The sequence below is a fragment of the Eretmochelys imbricata genome, chromosome 1 (assembly GCF_965152235.1).
Source record: "Eretmochelys imbricata isolate rEreImb1 chromosome 1, rEreImb1.hap1, whole genome shotgun sequence".
NCBI lineage: Eukaryota > Metazoa > Chordata > Testudines > Cheloniidae > Eretmochelys > Eretmochelys imbricata.
This window is the reverse complement of record NC_135572.1, coordinates 269,813,621-269,831,053: the sequence shown is the minus strand read 5'-3', so window position 1 is coordinate 269,831,053 and position 17,433 is coordinate 269,813,621. Positions and strand designations below refer to the sequence as shown.

Genomic DNA, 17,433 nt, shown 5'->3' with positions numbered 1-17,433 from the left:
TGAAAGCCCCTTTGCTGGAGTCATTTAAGACTAGAGTAAGCAGATTGTTATAAGGAATAATCCTGCATTGGCTGAGGTGAGAGCCAGGGTGGAGAGAGTATGAGTTACTGAAAAATTTTTTATCACTGATTTCTGCAGCTGTATAAATTCTGTGTACTTTTTCCTCCCATTAATGTCCTTGCTCCCCAGTTTTCTTTGTATGAAACTTTATCCAATTAGAAAGACACTAAAACTCCTATCTGCCTGCCTCACTTTCATTCTCTTCTCCAGGCTGGATGCAAAGAAGAAAGTGTATTAAAGATAACATCTTTCTGGGATCCATGGGCCCTTTGAGAGATGATCAGAGGGAGGCCGGATGATCTACTGAACGCACACAAGAACCTTTCTGTTCCACAAAGTCAGCATCGGAGCACTCCCCACCCTCCAGCTCCATCCAGGTTACCCACTCATTACCGGGCCTTCCGCAGCTGTGAGTGGGAGGTAGTGGAGCGATCGCTCAATATCCTGCAGGCCAGTGGCTTCTACTGGGGTCCCTTACCTGTGAGTGAAGCACACGCCAAGCTACAGCAGGAGCCGGTAGGGACCTATCTGGTGCGGGACAGCTCACAGGGGAACTGCCTCTTCAGTGTGAGTGTTCGGATGCCAGAAGGCCCAGTCAGCCTCCGGATCTCCTTCCGGGAGGGCTACTTCTGGCTGAAGGACTGGTTCTCGGACTGTGTAGTTAAGCTGCTGGAGATGGTGGTGGCAGGAACCCAGGCCAACCCCCTCTACTGTGATGAAATGGGGGAAACCCCCTTGGTGTTCTCCAAACCCCTCTGCAGGAACCACAGGGTTGTGCCCAAGTTGTAGGAACTTTGCTGTCAAAGCCTGGGAGCTTACAATGAGAAAAGGGAGGAAGGTCAGAGATTGGAAGAGGTACATGGGAGGGGCAGTTACTTTTCAGTGTGGAAAGGAACAAGGCATAATATCACCTGGAATGCACTGCCTATGCAGAGAGGGAGACAGCTGCATACATGTGGCAGGCAAAACTGAGCGTGTGTGACACACTAACTGAATGTGCCACTGCTGTTGGATTGTACTGGGGTACGGGTGTGGGGGGGTAGCTTAAACCTGCTGACTATGGGAGCCATGTCCTCCTGAGGTAAAGGTGTGTAGCTTCTCCCTGTGGCAGAGTAGAACTGCCACAATCCAGCACTTTTTATTCCAGTTGTGATGCATAAGCTTCAGAAACACAGGCATCGCCTGTCCTCCCAGCACACCCGTCTTCTCCCTGTATTCCAAAGTGCCTAAGCTATTTCTTGCTGAAAAATCTCTCCTCGTGGAAAGGTCCAGTTGAATTTCAAAGACTTTGACAAGCTCCGATTCAATGTCATCAGGAATTGTACACTGATCTCTGATACCAAAGCAACTTGTGTGTGTGTGTGTGTTGAGAGAGAGAGAGAAAGATTTCACAACCAGCAGCCTTCACTTCCCTGCACCATGGAAATACATAACATGCTACTTCAGAAATACAAGAAATGACTGTCTAATATTTGCACTGGAGGAAACAGTTGTAGGCATGTGTAATAATACAGTTCCACCAGCTTCTGCATCAGTTGTATTGGAAGCTGGACTGCATAGCTTCATTTTTTAAGGGCAGCTGGGCTATACTCTAGTGGGATGATAATATATTTCAGCCAACTAAGTCTTGGTTTGGAGAGTCCATTCTGCTATTGATTGTATGAGCAGATGTGTCTAAAGCACCATAACGTGCGGTCATCTGGCAGTATGCTGCTGCCCCCTGCAGATCATCATTAAAGCAATACTCTAAAAAGTTAGGTTTTTGTCTAAAAGGGATGGAGGAATGGTTTATAAAACTTACTACTAATAAAAATGTTTTCAAAATGTCTTTGAAAGGAGCTTTCAAAAATGTAATAATTCTCCTGCAGTGCTGGAAAACCAAACAAACTAGCATTGGGCCGGTACATAAAAATCAAAGGTTCACTGGCCATGCTGAGTGAAGTGAAAAACAAAACAAGGATTAGTTAGGAACAGTAAATTTCATTTCTGGTTTTTTTTAGTGTGTTAATCTAAAATATAGGTACCACAAAGAGGACAGTGTCTCAATATATAAGGTCTAGATTTCAAATATTGTATTTGTATTGCATTGAATAGTATGCTAGGTGCCTCAAAGAACAGCTAGTTATACAAGGCCCGGATGCAAAGAATACACATTATAAATGTCACAGCTGGTGAGGGTGAGAATGGACATGGGGATTAGACAGAATTATGAAAATAAGGTCTGATAAAGATTGGGTTCATCTGAGTGACATCAGCATTTAAGCGGTGTCCCTAAAAATGTACCTATGAAAACAGATGTTTCTGTGCACAGATGGCATTGTGAGTGTGTAACTTCAACATGTGGATTTCTGTGTAACTTCAGAGCAAATGTTTGAAAATTTGGTCCATAACTTGTATTGGAACAGTTTCCTTTTAAAAGAGAAACCAACTTAAATTGCCTCAATAGCAGATACAAAGTTAAATAACCAAGTCTGTGTTGACAAGTAGACTGTATGTTCTTGGTACCCTTTGAGGTACATCTCTTCTCTTTTTAATGTCTCAGAGGCAAGGTGTTCCTCTGATTAATAGCTTACATTTTTTTTTTCAGCACTAGCTCTAAATGGCAAGAGTCCTAGGCTGCTGCCCACTTCAAAGTGAAAAGAGGAACTAGGCCCTGCCCCAGGCCCTACAAGGATTTTTTAAAAAGAAACTTATTCAGTGAAATTGGCATGACAAGCTCCTCAACAGCACAACCAAAGTACTCTGTCATACCACAGGTGGGACTGATGGCAAAGTAGATGGAGAGGCAGGTGGGTCAACAGGAGGCAGTCAATGACCGCAGTATTTTGTGCCATTTTAAACTTCTTCATCAGTGTTCCCAGTCTGTAGGCGAAGCCTCAGACACTCTATTTCTGTGCATTGCTGCAGAACCACTGCCTCTGAGCTCCTTCCTCAACCATGAATGCCACCTGCCTGCCCTGTGCTGTGCATTCCCTTACTCACCTCATCTCTGGAAGACAGGTGGGATGTAGTCCTCTCTACCTACGTGGTATTTCACTCCCCTCCTTTGCCCCACTGCAAATGCAACACCTGAAGTGTGCTGGCTGCCTTCCTCTATTTACTCCATGCACTAGGAAAAGGAACTGACTTATTTCTTCAAAGTTCACAGCTGTGCTCAGGAATGGCTCTGTTTTACAATGGTTGTGTAACACACTGAGGGAAGAGCTATCTCATGCCATTGCTTTGACCCAGCTGTGAACTGTTCTTATCCGATTGTTTGGCCTAAAAATGAGCACCTTGGGTTGTGTAGCTAACAGCTCTTGAATCATTCCATTGTTAATGGCCGCGATTGCTCTATTTGAAAATTACATTAAGGATAAATAAAATACTCTAGCTCCTAATAGAAGGATCTTTTAGTTAGTTTTAATGTTTGTGCTTTATACCTAAACCACACAGCACATGCTTAACACTCTATTATAAATAGCTTAATCGGTGCACACCCCATAGGAAATTGGTTTGAGCTCTATGAATGACAACTAATATATAAGTGCTAAGTATTTTTTATTATTAATGTCTAAAACAAGGATGATACGCATGTCTGTCCCAATTAATACAAAGACAAAGGTCTCTCAGAACACAGCGTGGGACAAAGAAACCAATTTTGGGAGAACTATGGTGTGGAAACATATTGTGGCAATTTGGGTGTAAAGGGTTTTGGAGATGGTGCTTTCCCTCCCCAGGATTATAGAAAAACTTTTTAAAACTTCTGGAAAAACATGGACTAAGTAAGTAAAACCATAACTGTTTGCTTGTGGGAGTGTTTAAATGTCTCTCTCTCTCTCTCTCTCTCTGTAAAGTGTGTTCTGTTAAGAAGGATTTTGCTGCTGACACTCAGTGGGAGATATTTCTGTAAGACGCATTGAATGTAGATTTGTCTATCCCCACCCCAAGAAGGAGAAAACATCTCCTGACATGTACCCTAGTGCCTCTTTGGATGTCTGCAGGTCTGTAATTTCTTTATAGTAGTCTCGTTATCTACTACCCTCAAAACCCTGTTCAGGGAGTAGGAAAGCAAGGTTGGTTCAGGTTTCTGACTGGCACACCTCAGTTTGCTGAGGAAATGATACAAACGCACATATGGATTTTTAATGTGTTCTTGCTAATGGTAAAAGTTTAAAGTTGATTGAACTCATAGGAGGTTCTGTGTATCAAGCTTTAAAGTGCTCAAGTTTTAATCCCAAACAAAGCATAAAAAACTGGAAGTTCCTAACGGATGGGATTACTAACCTGGCTCTCACCAGCTCTCTTAATAATGCTCTTGAGTCTTAACCAGTCATGTTGTAATTTTCCCAGAGTCCTTGGCTGAAATTTGTTAGTTGTCTCCCAGTGTGCACATGTGCAGCAGAGGACCCCCCCCAGCTGATGGCTTTTATGTTATCACTACCTCTGAGAAAAGAGTCTGTGTTCATTATGAACCCCCCTCACCAGATCAAACTCCACCTAGAAACACTGAGTGTACACAAACCCCCACATCTTATATATTGCATAGCATTAGGCATGATGAATGTTCAGATTCCTGAATGGCCCCCCTATGTTATCAGAATTCCAAATATAATTTTCCCTACACATGCAATAATGTCTCAGATTTGACTTCTCACAATGTTACCAAAACTGTATGTTTGCATTGGTATTCCTTGTAATTTGCTAGAATTGATAATTTACAAGGATAAACTCAGGTACTAGACTGTATTGACTTCTTCAGTTTAGTTTAGTTTACACCAAATATACCAGTTCCTTGGATGTATAACCCCATTAGCGTTGTATACTTGTATACGTAGACTGATGGAATCTTCTGTTTGTGTCATGTAATTGCCTTACAGGAAGAGGGGACACATTAGGGAGGATGTGGAAAGGAGAGAATAGGAGTCATAAAGAAAGACAAAAAAGGGAGCTGAGACAGCCATTCTGACTCACGATTCCCTTCTGGAGAGTTGTCTGAGCTTTCAGGCCACTACACCTGGTAGCACTATTGTCAGAAAAATCTAATTTTGATTCAAGCTAAATAGTTGAGTTCCAAATGTGACTTCTCTTGAATTTGTTCAGACGGGAAGGAACTGGATAGCACAAAAGAATTGCAGATGTGACTCCCAGCCCTTTACCTCTGTCACTGATTTGAGTCCAGGTCCAGGTCTGTAGTGACCTAAAGTTGTTACCATCTGCTTTTCTGAACTGAGATGTGGGGGTTTCAGTCTAGTTCCTAGTAGACAAGCATGGAAATAGGCTGGGGGAAAATCATATTGCCTGGGATGGACAGACAGTCAAGCTTCCTATCTGTTAGACCAGGACAACAAGGGATGCTGGTGGCAGGCTGAGTAATTTCAGGAGCAGCAGCTTTGATCTGTGCCAGTCAGAGGGGAGAAGAATGGGCCTAATTAATGTCAGCCACAGTAAAGCTAGACAGCTTTACAAACGTGTGGAGGAAAAAGGAGAATGCCTTGTCAATGGTTTGCTCTCAAAATGCACTAATGCATCAGATCCAGAATAAAATGACAGCACATGCATGTTTTAACAAAGCTTTTAGCCGCCTGCTTTTCAGGATATTGTTCTTGGTGGCGATATTTTAGATTTTGGCTTGATCCAGATCTCATTGAATCAATGGAAGGACTATCACTGATTTCAATGATCTTTGGATCAGGTGCACTTTGCAATAAGACAGTCCTGGTAGAAAGTGGGTTTTCCATCATACATTTAATCAAAACAAGCCCACACTGCCACTGTTATAAATAACAAATTGTGCTTGTGGAATTGATGGAGTTATACATGAATAGCTCTCATGTAGATGTTTTTCAATCCCCTCAGGCTATTCTCTTCTGGCTTTAAGGGTGGGAGAGGACCTAGAGCAAACCATGGACATGGTAACATTTTCAGAAATGTCCAAGTGACTTAGGCTCCAAAGTCCATTAGGATATGTCTTTCCCAAGGAAAATGTAGGCCCTAAAAACTAGAGAACAGAAGTGGGAAGCCTGTGCATAATATTCCAAGACAGAACAAGTGCAATTCAGAGAAAAGTCTTTAGGCAATCACATCAGGACCAGTATTTCAGTGTAACTTACTCAAGAGAATGAGTCCACAATCTGGAAACTGGACAACCACATTTTCTAGTCAGGCAACCAGCTTTTGAAATCTTATCTGCCTGTGGCCAACTGAACAGAATTTTTTCCCCAGCCTGTGTACACATCAGGCAACTCATAATCACAGATGGCAGTTAACGACCCCACTCTTGATAGTCCAGTAGAGAGGCCAAGGATTGAATGGGCCACTGAAACCCAGCTTCCCTAGAGGTGGCCCTTTACATCAATGCTGAGGCATAGTGGTGCGGGGATACAGGGTGCGGGAGGGGGGTGGGGCTTAGAACAGCTACTGTACAGGTTGAGCTATACCTGGTTGGGCATAGAGAAGATTCCTGCACCAATTCACTTAAAAGATAAGACCACTCACTCTATCTCTTGTATGGATTAAATCTGAAAGGACACTTCCCTATGATGTAAGCTAATGAATGTGACGTTATGAACTCTGGGCTGAGAACAGTTCAGTTTATATAAACTATATTTTGTATATTTTTAAAATTAATAAAAATCCTCTTTCATAAAAAAAACACCACTCAGTGTTTGCATTTGTTTCTTAAAATTCATGAGAATAAGTTAGAATTGAATCTACTTCATTATGGCCCTGATTCAGTAAGGTATATAAGCATACAACGAGTTCCATTCAAGTCAATGACGCCATTGACTTTAATAAAACTCCCCATATATTTTAATATTTTGCTGAATTGGGACCCATAGCAGGAACAAGCCAACCTAACACTCTCAGATGAGAAATACATGTAAAATGGTTCCTGTTTCATCCAGAAGGATCCCAAAGAGCTTTATGCATTCCTTCTCTCTCTCATTACACATAGTGTAAATCCACACACACCAGGTCCCTCATCTCTTTCTTTGAGTCTTGTTTTATACCTCTGAAATGATTAGTGCTGAATCCGTCTGTTAGAGCTTACCTACCAGTTGGGGATAGGGCTAAGATGTTCTTGAATTAACTTCATTTTTTGCTTTTACTTTCTATGCAGCTATGCTTGTTACTTTCTTACAGTAAGTGCAGGATATGAACCTGTCTGTACAAGTCAATCTGTTTAAAGTTCCTTCAGCTGCAGATTCTCAAGGCAGAAGGCTTCCCTAAAAATTTGATGATGCACAAAATTATTTCTAAATGGACAAGATGGTTCACTTTTTACTTCTACGTTTAGATCAAAGAATGTATCCACCTAGAAAGGTGGTAGCTGTTTTGACCCTACAGATGCACTAAGTATAACTGCAGTGCATTATTATTACTGTTTCTTCTCTTTCTCGGGAACATTTTTCCAGTAGCATGAAAAACTTCTTAACTGAATTTTCTAATGTGTTTTCTGGGTATTCTGTCATTCACACTTTCTAGGCTGTATGAGCTGGGCATTGTCAACGGTGTTAATAAATATTATCTGTGAATGCATCATATTTCACACTATATCCTCTTAGTCTCTCCTTGGTCTTCACTACAATAGACCTTTTCCCCTGAAATTTACTATTGTTGCTACCACTGGTTCAACTCCACCAGTGGGAGCACTAGTGTAAATACAATGCTGAGGGTGTTTTACTACTGTGTTGTCTAACCCTGCTCACAGGAGGGCCACACAACACTGTGCTTTAAGTGCAAGTGGCTGCTATCTCGTTTATGCTAGTATTCCCTCCACATTGCTACCACTGGTGGAGTGGAAAAGGTGAGAGAATTCAGCAAATATTTCCTATCTTAGGCAAGGCCATAGACCCAGAGATGTGAAACCTCAGCTGTCCCTTACAGTTTCCAGAAGTGAAAGTCCTGAAAAAATACGGTATTGAGGAGTTTAGCAACTGCAGATTCAAGTCTAGAGTCATATATATCTGGGTAGCATGCATTCTTGCTGCTGAAATTTACAGGTCCATCCTACTCCGTGTAAGCCTATTCCATGCAGGGAAGTTAAAGGGTCTCCCACATTTATTTCAGTTATAACAATTTTTTGATCACTGCAAATTGTTGCTGTGTCATGCTATAAGGATGTAGACATTGCAATGTAGATGCACAATTACTTAGATGTTGTTAGGACAAACACTGCTAAGTGCTACCTCTATAGGGGTTTTGTCACAGCAAGGAAAGTCCAGGGCTCTTTTCTACCCCACTTCTCTGGACATGGCCACTGACTAACTTAATATGATGAAAGACATCTCTGCGTACATGGGTTAATATATTAAGCACTGTGGGAGGTACTCTGCCAATGCATCTCAGTCCTTATCTGCCGCACCTGCTCTGTTCTATAATCATTCTGGCCTTGGAAGTTAGGTGCTTAAATACCTTCTAGGATCTGGGCCTCTCTCTGACCCTGATGCAGTATGTGCTTAAGTGCTATGCTGAATCTGAGCCTCTGTCTCCGGTTTCACATCTCAAAAGCATTTTGTTTCTATTCACATAAGGTCCAAAGCAGGACAGCAGGAAAGGACTATGTGGTTTGAACAAATGCAGCTGTATTTCTCGAAGTGGGTTTCTTCTCTGTCTCTTTCCCCCTCCCCCACCCCTCAAACAGAGCATTTTCATCTTAAGTCAATGAAAGTAGGGCAGAGCCTAACCACACTTTGAGCTGACTGTGTTTTTGTATTCTGGGTAATTGTGATCGTTATCTGTACCTAGAAAAGATTTAAACAATTTATAAACCACAGCTGGGCAGAGATAATGAAGGACGTACTGACGGGGTGAGGAGGGGTGTCCCCAGAGAGCTATTAGCTGACAGGAGGGCTCTCCTGTGGCTGTAGAAGGATGAGATGAGATGGCGGGGGGGATCTGAACAAGGGGCTGTGAGGCTGGGGGAGAAGGGTTAATGAAAGCGAAGTCTTACCAAAGTTTTATTGAGTATGGTATGTGTAAGCGGGGGAATAGTCCCACTATTGTGAGGAACTTTCTTGGCTTCTGCACTACCCCGGTGAAGTGGGCTAGCGAAAGGATCTGAGTCCTCACTCCCACTTCCTTTACTCAGTGGCCTCCCTGTCCTTGAGGACTCCCCTTCCACTCTCCTGTCTGGCAGAGTCCTCGTAACCCCAACAAGGCTGGGCCCAGGATTCCTGGGGGGCTCGACCCCCAACCCTGCTGTGGTCACCTAGGACAGGGGCTAGGGTGTCCCCACTCCGGGGTACTCTCTCTGCACTGGGCACTTCTCTGACTCACTGACCATTACATACAAGGTAAAGCAAATGCAAGTTATTTAATCAACAATTAATTTTAAAAAGAATAAGGAAAAATGGGAAAAGTTAAAGGGAACACATCACCCCGCTCTGTGGCAGGGAACACAAAACAAACAGTGTCTCTGGAATGTCCGGGCAGTTCACAGTCTGTCCTTGTAAGTCCCAGGCCTCCTTCTCAGGCCCTGGCTGTGCTGCAGGGATGCTGTGGGTTGGACACTTGCTCTGGTGGTGGCCACAGGCTCTAGGTGGCAGGGCCCTTCTTCCCAGCGTCGCCCCCGCCCTGTCGGGGTTACTAATCTCCCTTCGAGTCTGACCTGCAGAGCCTCCTGGCTGAGGCGTCTCCCTGTGCTGGGCCCACTGTCCAGGGTCCCCCTTGCTCCCCCCAGCTGCTCACCGCACCCAGCTCCGGACTGCTCCAGCCCCAGCTCCACCACTCTGTCTCTGCTGCTCTGCCTCCAGCTCCCTGGGCTGCTTCTCTGGCCCCTCTGGCTCTGGTTGCTGCAGCTCTGCTCCCAGGACAGGTCTGCTCTCTCTGGGCTGTGCCTCTGGCTTTGGGGCTGCAGCTCTGCTCCCGGGACAGGGTCTGCTCTCTCTGGATCTGGCCCAGCTCCGCTCCTCAGCTCAGCTCGGGCCCCTGCTTTCTCCTTAGCTCGTCCCCACTCTGTCTGACCCAGGCAATTCAGCTCACACGGAGGACGGGACCTCCCTGGCCTCCTGATTAGCCTGCCCGCCCTGTCATTCAGGCTGACCTGGAGCATTGGCCTCCCCCATTGTTCCTGGGGGTTGTCAGTCTCAGGGTCCTGATTCCCCATCGACCCTTCCCCCTTTTTAGTACTGGGAGCTAGCAACTAAAACAACCTCTCTGAATGTTAGTAAGGGGGCAACAGTCCCCTTACATATGCATTAAAATATTGTGGCAGGGGCTTGAATCCTGGTAAGGAACAACAATCCCTCCATGCACCCTTTCTTGGTGAGGCTATTTCTCTGTGTGAAAAAGCACTCTGCCTCACCCACTACAACACTTATTTGCTGTTTCAAATACTATTGGATTTTATATCTAACAATAGCAGCCATTTAAAACCAAGAGACTTGTTTGATTGGGTAAGCTCAGACGTATTTGTTCACTGTATTCTGATACCTTTTTACTCTTAGACACCAGAAGATACTAAAAGCCAAAATCCCCTTTGCTAGCCAGATCTGCTTGCCTAGTGGTTAGTGCTCTGCACTGCCTTCTGGAAAACCTGGCTTCCATTCCCAGCCCTTGTCTCTTGCTTCCTGAGATGGGCACTCTATATGTGAATTATACATTCTCCTGTATCGTCTGTCTTTCCTGTTATGAGAGAATTGTACAAATGAAAATATTTTGAAAGGTTTACTCCCATTGCCATTCTCTGTAGCCACAGTCATAAGTGTTTGTGATAGGGTGCATTTGATCTTTGTGGCTCCGTAATGGGAGCCCCCTGGACTTACTGTTCTCTGCCCCAAGAAGCAGTGAGCTGAGAGGAAAAGACCAGTGAAGATGGGTCTTCCAAACTTGCCTAGAAAGGACTCTTTGGAGTGGCCATTTTGGAAACCACAGAGACCTGGTCAATCAGGCCTCTGTTGGCCCAGATAAAAGGAGATGACTGGCCTCAGCAGGTTAGTTCTTGGTGGGGATCAGAAGAGTCAGCAAGGGTTGGAGCCTGAGGCCAGAGCCCAAAGTCCTGCAGCTGGAGGATGGGGCTAGAGGATGGAGCCTGCAGCCAGAGCCTGGTTGAGTTGCCAGTTTTGGTTGGAGGTATTCCTGGAGCGTTCATCACATGACATAAAGATTAATCTTTCATTGAAGGTTAATTCCTGGAGACTCCAGGACAATCTTGGAGGGTTGGCAAACGTAGTGACAGGCAGGATGGTGGTATTGTCCACAATGATTGAGAAAGGAGGTAGTGGCTGGGGCGGGGGGGTGCTTAGGGGGAAGATTAGGAGCTCTTTTTTAGCCATGTTGAAGCTGAGTTGATGGCAAGACATCCATGAGGAGATGTCAGGGAGACAGGCTGAGATTTTAGTTTGGACAAAAGGAGACAGGTGTGGAACACAAAACTATGTTAGTGAGTTGTCAGTAGGGAGTTGAATTTGTGTTTTGCAGATGAGATTACCCAGAGATAAGTGATTTAGGGCTCTTCTAGATGAGAAATTTGCACCATTTTAATTTAAGGTGTTGTTGTTTTATACCGATTTAGTTAAGCAAAAATCGGGAGCAGGGGGGACGACTTAGTTCCATTTAGTTTAAATCAATTAGGAATCAGTTTAAGCTAAACCAAAATAAGTGTGTTTACACAGTGCTTTGCAGCAGTTTAACTAAATTGGTTGAAAACGTGATTTGTTAAACCAGTTCAACTTTCTTGCGTAGATGAGGTACAGAGTGTCCACACAGCTGGACTGTCATTAATGTAGAATTGGAACCTCTGGCTCTTTTTGACAACTTGTATTTATACATGCAACTCTGTGTCTGCCCTCTGCAGGATCAACCTCTCAGCCCCCCGCCCCACTGTCTTCCCCCCAGAAAAGCACTGCTCAGCCACACACACTTCTTCCACCAGGAGACCATACAGCCATTGACTCAGGGCCAGATTCTCAAAGGTAATAGTAACCTAAAGATGTAGATAGGTGCCCCGTGGGCTTCAATGGGAATTTGGTGTCTAGGTGCTTTTGAAAATCCCACTCGGTGTTTATCTGTATATCTAGGCACCCCATTACCTTTAAAAATCCAGCTCACAGTGGTGTGTCCTCTCCTCCTGCCCAGTATCACCCCACTGGCCTCTCAGCCAGTAATGTGAGAACACTAAATTGAGTTAAGTACAATCCAAGTAACTATTTAGCGAAGACTAGGCCTCAGTTAATCAGTTAAGGAAATAGATTGTTCGCACAGTGCTATTGGGTAGCTCTGGTATAGTTTCTTAATTCCAGAATATGGGGTTGGGCTTTGGGAGTAATAGGGAAGGTTTAATCAGCTTTTACCATCAATTCCTTCATCAAGTAAACATATCAGTAAAGCAGATCTTCTATTTTCCCTTGCCTGCCATGCCTTGATATCAATCAGGGGAATTTGTGACTAGGGACTCATCTACACTAAAAAGCTTTGTCAGTATAAAAATGTCATCAAAAATCATACCCCTAACCAACGCTGCTATCCTGGAAAAAATTTCTAGCAAAGACCTGACCTAGAATGAGTGAGAGAAGTGCTTTTCCTCTTCTATTTCCCATATTTTGTCTAATGTGTGAACCATTGCAGTAACATCTACAGCTTGACAAGTAAACATTTTTGTTCTTTAAATTGCTGATTACAGTTCTTTAGCATTATTTTTTGCCTTAAGCGTATTCTAGTTGTGCTCTTTTTCTCTGGGGTTCTAGCTCTGGTGCTGGTAAGTGGAAGAGCTGTTCAATTCCAATAGAACTTTGACTGTAGAAGACAAAATACAGATGTCACATCTTACATCCTGGGTTATATAATTCTGCCAAAGCAAGATGATGGGAGATAGGGGAGGAGGGGAAGGGAGAGGGAAATCAGCATAGCCTATACTTTACAAAAGTTTTTCTCTCCCACTGACCTGTGTGAGTTTGGCGTTTTACCTTGCATGAAATCCAGATGCTGTGCAAGGTACAAAGCTTTTTATTGTATTAATAGAAAATGCTTTTATGTGTATGAAAGTAGAAGCTTAATGTTAATCTGTCCTGAGGTGAAAAAAAATTCAATTCTATTTACTACATAGGATATAAATTGTTTATAATATTAAAAGAACCAAAGAGGCAAAATTTAAAAACCTATAGGAAATCCTATTTTGTTTGCAGAGGGAGGTCTCATAAAACACCAGAGAACCTACACAGAGAAGACTCTCAGCGCAATAAATACCAGATACTAATTGGCATTTCTGCTCCTCTTTCTCTACAATGCGTGTGCTGCATGCAGGTTAAATGGAGTTTCTCTGGTTTTAGTGCGGTCTTCATAAGACTTTCAGTTTTTCTCTTGCTGTTTACAGTATTTCCAACCCAAAACGTTTAAAAAAAAATCATGAATTAAAAAACAAAACAAAAAACTCTCTCATGATTTTTAAGACAATGTGCATTCTTACTTCTAGTTTCTGAGCCTTTAATGTGCAAGTGCTTGGATCACATTTATAATCCTCTTCCTGCAACTGTGAGAGCTAAAAACATCCTTTTTTCGTAAATGAAAACTGAGCTGCTCATGTAATCACTTGTCTCCAGGAGCCAGGGGCCGGGCTGTAAGTACAATACCACATAGTGTTTGACTGTAACTCTGCTGTTTGTTCTTTGCAGAGAAAGATGGCTGAATAGCCTTGGAAAGGGATGTGTGTGTGTGTGATCTCATATCATCCACCCCCTCCCTTAGCCCCGACATTAGCAAAACAAGAAGACCAGAGGCAGAATTATCCTCGCAAAGAATAATTCCCTGAAGATGCATTATAACATCAGGAAGGAGAAGGGCAACTGTAGGTTTTTTCCCAGGTCTGAAGGTGGGCTGGGTGAGGAATCTTTGCTGTTTGATAAACAAACTAAGGATAGTGTGTGTGTAATGTCATCCCCCTGAAGTGCCCTGGCTAGGCCTCACTTTCTGTAATGCCATAGAGTGTAATTTCATATTTTGCTCATATAACCATATTGAGGCTTAAGGAAAAGGGACCACTGACTAAATGAACCATGTTTTTGCAGAGGTGACTAAGATAGGAGGGGGGAAGGCAGTAGATTTATACAGCTACCTCCATCCCCAAAACTAACACACACACAAAGGAAAAAGTAGACATTCTGTAATAGGGCACCACCTGGTGGTTCAATGTGCACCACTCAGAGAGATGCAAAAAGCCTTGTCTGGCCTCTGCCATGCAAGATTGTTCTCTCTGGTTCATTTCCTCCTTTCCCTCCTACTGTTTGTAACTCACTGCGTCTTTTTCCAAATAACACTGTAACCTCTTTGGGGCAGGGATTGTGTGTACATGTGTTTATACAGGGCTCTGAAAAATGGGGTCCCTGTCTGATTTGGGGCCTTAGGGTAAATGATTATGATAATAAGAGCAGTGTTGTATCCAGTTCTGTTTTAAACATCCCATGCCATGAGGTTTCCATCACTTCCTTATGGTCACAACTGACCGTAAGCTGATCAAGCGCCCCACATTTGACTACATTGTGGACAATGTAATTTTTACATGGAAATTCCTAAATTGTCTCCCTAGAACTGATCACTGCTCATCTAGTCCAGCATCCAGCAAAGGCTCTACCTAATGCTTCAGAGGAAGGGGGAGGAAAAATCCATAATACAGCTGGCTAATTTACACAATGCTTTCCAACACAGGAGGGGAAACCTTTCCTTCCTGATCTCGATGCAGAACAGTTAATGCCCTGAAGCATAAGGTTTAATCACACTCTGTGCCAACTGGTGATGTTCCAGATCAGGGAGGAATGAGATGTCAAACTTCATTTTTTTAAAGTGAAGAGTAGCTAATTGGGGCACGCAAACAGAAGGGTAAGAACAAAAACATTAAACATATGGACAATATTCAGCCTCACACTAATGCTCTGTATACTTGTTTCCTGTAGATCAGTCTAGGGCTACGTAGGTAGTGTCAAGCTGCCTTCCTCCTGCATCAATATAACAAAGCTCACCAACCTTCCACGTTTCCCATAATCCTTGTGGACTCTGGGGCTAATGCCGACAGAACCATCCCTGGAAGATGTCTGCCTGTGAAGTGAGAGAAGTAATGCTCAGTTCTTCATTTGGCACATACAGGTTACACCAGGAGGATTCCTGAGGGAAGCTCCAGGGGGGAATGATGTGAGAGTGAGGGATTGTAGCAAGGGTGGTGAGAAGGAAGCCCTGAGGCTACATGATGATGATTCACATGCCAGGAGCCTTTTCAGTGGATCAAGACAGAAGGAACCAGCATGGGAAATTTCTGAGAGGCTCATTTTGCTAGCTAAGGAGATTACAGAACTGTATCCTCCCTTTCGCAGGCGGTGTCTACCCCTTTTTGTCTTGGCATTTGCCATTGTTGCTGGTGGTCATGCTAGTGTAGACAGGATACTGGTGTTTTTACTGTGCCATCTCACGCTGCCCAGAGCCGATCTAGATAACGTGGTGGTAAAAATGCCAGCAGTAGCCTGGACCATGTCTGTACTGTCACGTCCACCATGGCTGCCACCACAGGGAAGCTTTAGACCTTTTCTACACTAGACTTTATTGCTTAAAATAATCTGAATGTACTGAGATGCGGGCATGGTCTCGGGCCCGGGTTTAGAGGAATGGGGAATCTAGCTGGTTTGTGAAATTACAGTAAAGCTAGGCTGTAGCTGTTTTGGAAAGCCCTCTGAAATGTTATCAGCCAGAATCTGCAGTCAAGCTTGTTAAGCTGTTCTCTCTCCTCTCTACACCAATAGTTGCTTCTGTTCGTTGTGGCGTTAAATGTGACTGCAATAAAGAGACTTTGTTGTGGTCTCTGCAGAGCTGTTTTGCTAGCATTCGACTGATCACTTGAATAAAAGACTTCACCTGGAAAGGTGTGTATGTACTTGCTGGTGCATGTACATCAGATTCAGCTAGGAACAGGCAGTTCTAAGGGGCTCAGATCTTGCATAGAGTAGGTGTTGTCCCTGATCTGCAATACAACGTGCTTTTCTGCTAATGCTTTTTTACTGTGCGGACAGCAGGCCCCTGTCATTCCAACAATCCTGGATCCATTCAAGCTATGCACAGAAACAGCACCACATCAGTCTGGACCATTGGGCCAGTCCTGGGTTGTGTCTCAGGAAGTGGCCTATACCTGATGCTTCAGACGAAAACCAAACCCATAATGTACCTGGCCAATCTGTGTAATGCTGTACCATAGGGGCTGGGGGAAGAGTGGTTGCTTTCTAATCACGCTACAGATGGCCAGCTCACGCTCTGAAGAGTATCTTACCTACAGAGCTTCACGTATTATTGATGGTAGCAACGTTACCCAGCACTTGGCAGTTTTGGATTGTGCTGTCTGGGTACAATCTTCTGTTAGCAGAACCTTCCTAAGTGGGCTCCACAGGAGTTTTAGGGGGAACCAGACTGAATAACCTCACACCCACCACTGGCCTGATACAAAAGCACAAGAGTCCCATACTTCCCCCACCCCCACCCCGTTTAAATCTCCAGGGCTACAGCCCAGTTCAAAATTCCAGAAGCAAATTGAACTTGAGAATAACACTCAAAGGTTCAGGCTCCTCTGGTGCTCAAAGGAATAGACTGTTACCTTGCAGTTATTAGCCGCTGGTAGTCATTTCAAAGCCATTTGTTTTCAGAAAGCTGTACCATAGCAAATTGCAGCACGGAATTTATTTCTGGCCCGAAGTGCCTCTAAATCCCCCAGATAATTCTCATGTGCAAGCTCTTTTGAAATGGAAGATATAAATATATATATTTCAAAATTCCATATAGTGATATTTCTAGGACTGCATATTTAGGGTGGCAAAGAACTTGTTTGTAGACAGGTGTGTGTGTGTGAAAGGATGTTGACCTAGCCACCCCACAAACCCACTCTACTTAATTTACTCATCACTCTGAATTCCTGAAATCCATAAATGCTGATGAGAGTTAAAACACATGATAGACAGAAGCAGCATGCACTGTCCTCCAGAAACACATCAACGCTGGAATACGCAAAGGTATGCGGGTACCACGAGGATAAAGATAACAGAAAGCCACTGCTATTCAGCTGGGGCACCAAAGTTCTTCCATGAGGAGGTGTCACTCCCACCCCAACGAACAATCTCAGAACTCACTTCACGCTGGACAGATGCTGTCAAGTGTCACTCTGACCCCACATCTGCACAGGGCTGGTGCTGTCCAATCCAGAAATACCAAATGGGCCCCAAGTGCCTTGTTACCACTCTTGATTGTCCTTGCTGCTCAGCTGTAAGACCTCTAAAGAGTGATTTTCAGCTGAGACCAGCCCAGTGCAGCTCCTTTCAGCTCGTGGGGTGGGGGGAAAGGGGCCTTCATTCTGGCTAATCTGAACCAAATCTCCTCTGGAGGAGTGCAGCTGCTGTACCAGCCTTGAAGAGCATGTTGGGTCATTGC

General features: G+C 44.0%; 1 protein-coding gene across 1 annotated transcript; it reads left to right on the top strand.

Moving 5' to 3' along the window:
• The first annotated feature begins 336 nt into the window (after positions 1-336).
• LOC144259393 (suppressor of cytokine signaling 1-like) lies at positions 337-989 on the top strand. The gene has a single exon (XM_077807607.1). It carries the CDS (start codon positions 337-339, stop codon positions 847-849), a length of 513 nt encoding a protein of 170 aa, XP_077663733.1. The 3' UTR covers positions 850-989.
• The last annotated feature ends 16,444 nt before the right edge of the window (positions 990-17,433 follow it).

Excerpts from the sequence above, each read along its gene's own strand:
- LOC144259393 (XM_077807607.1), top strand. The coding sequence starts at position 337 with ATGATCAGAGGGAGGCCGGATGATCTACTGAACGCACACAAGAACCTT.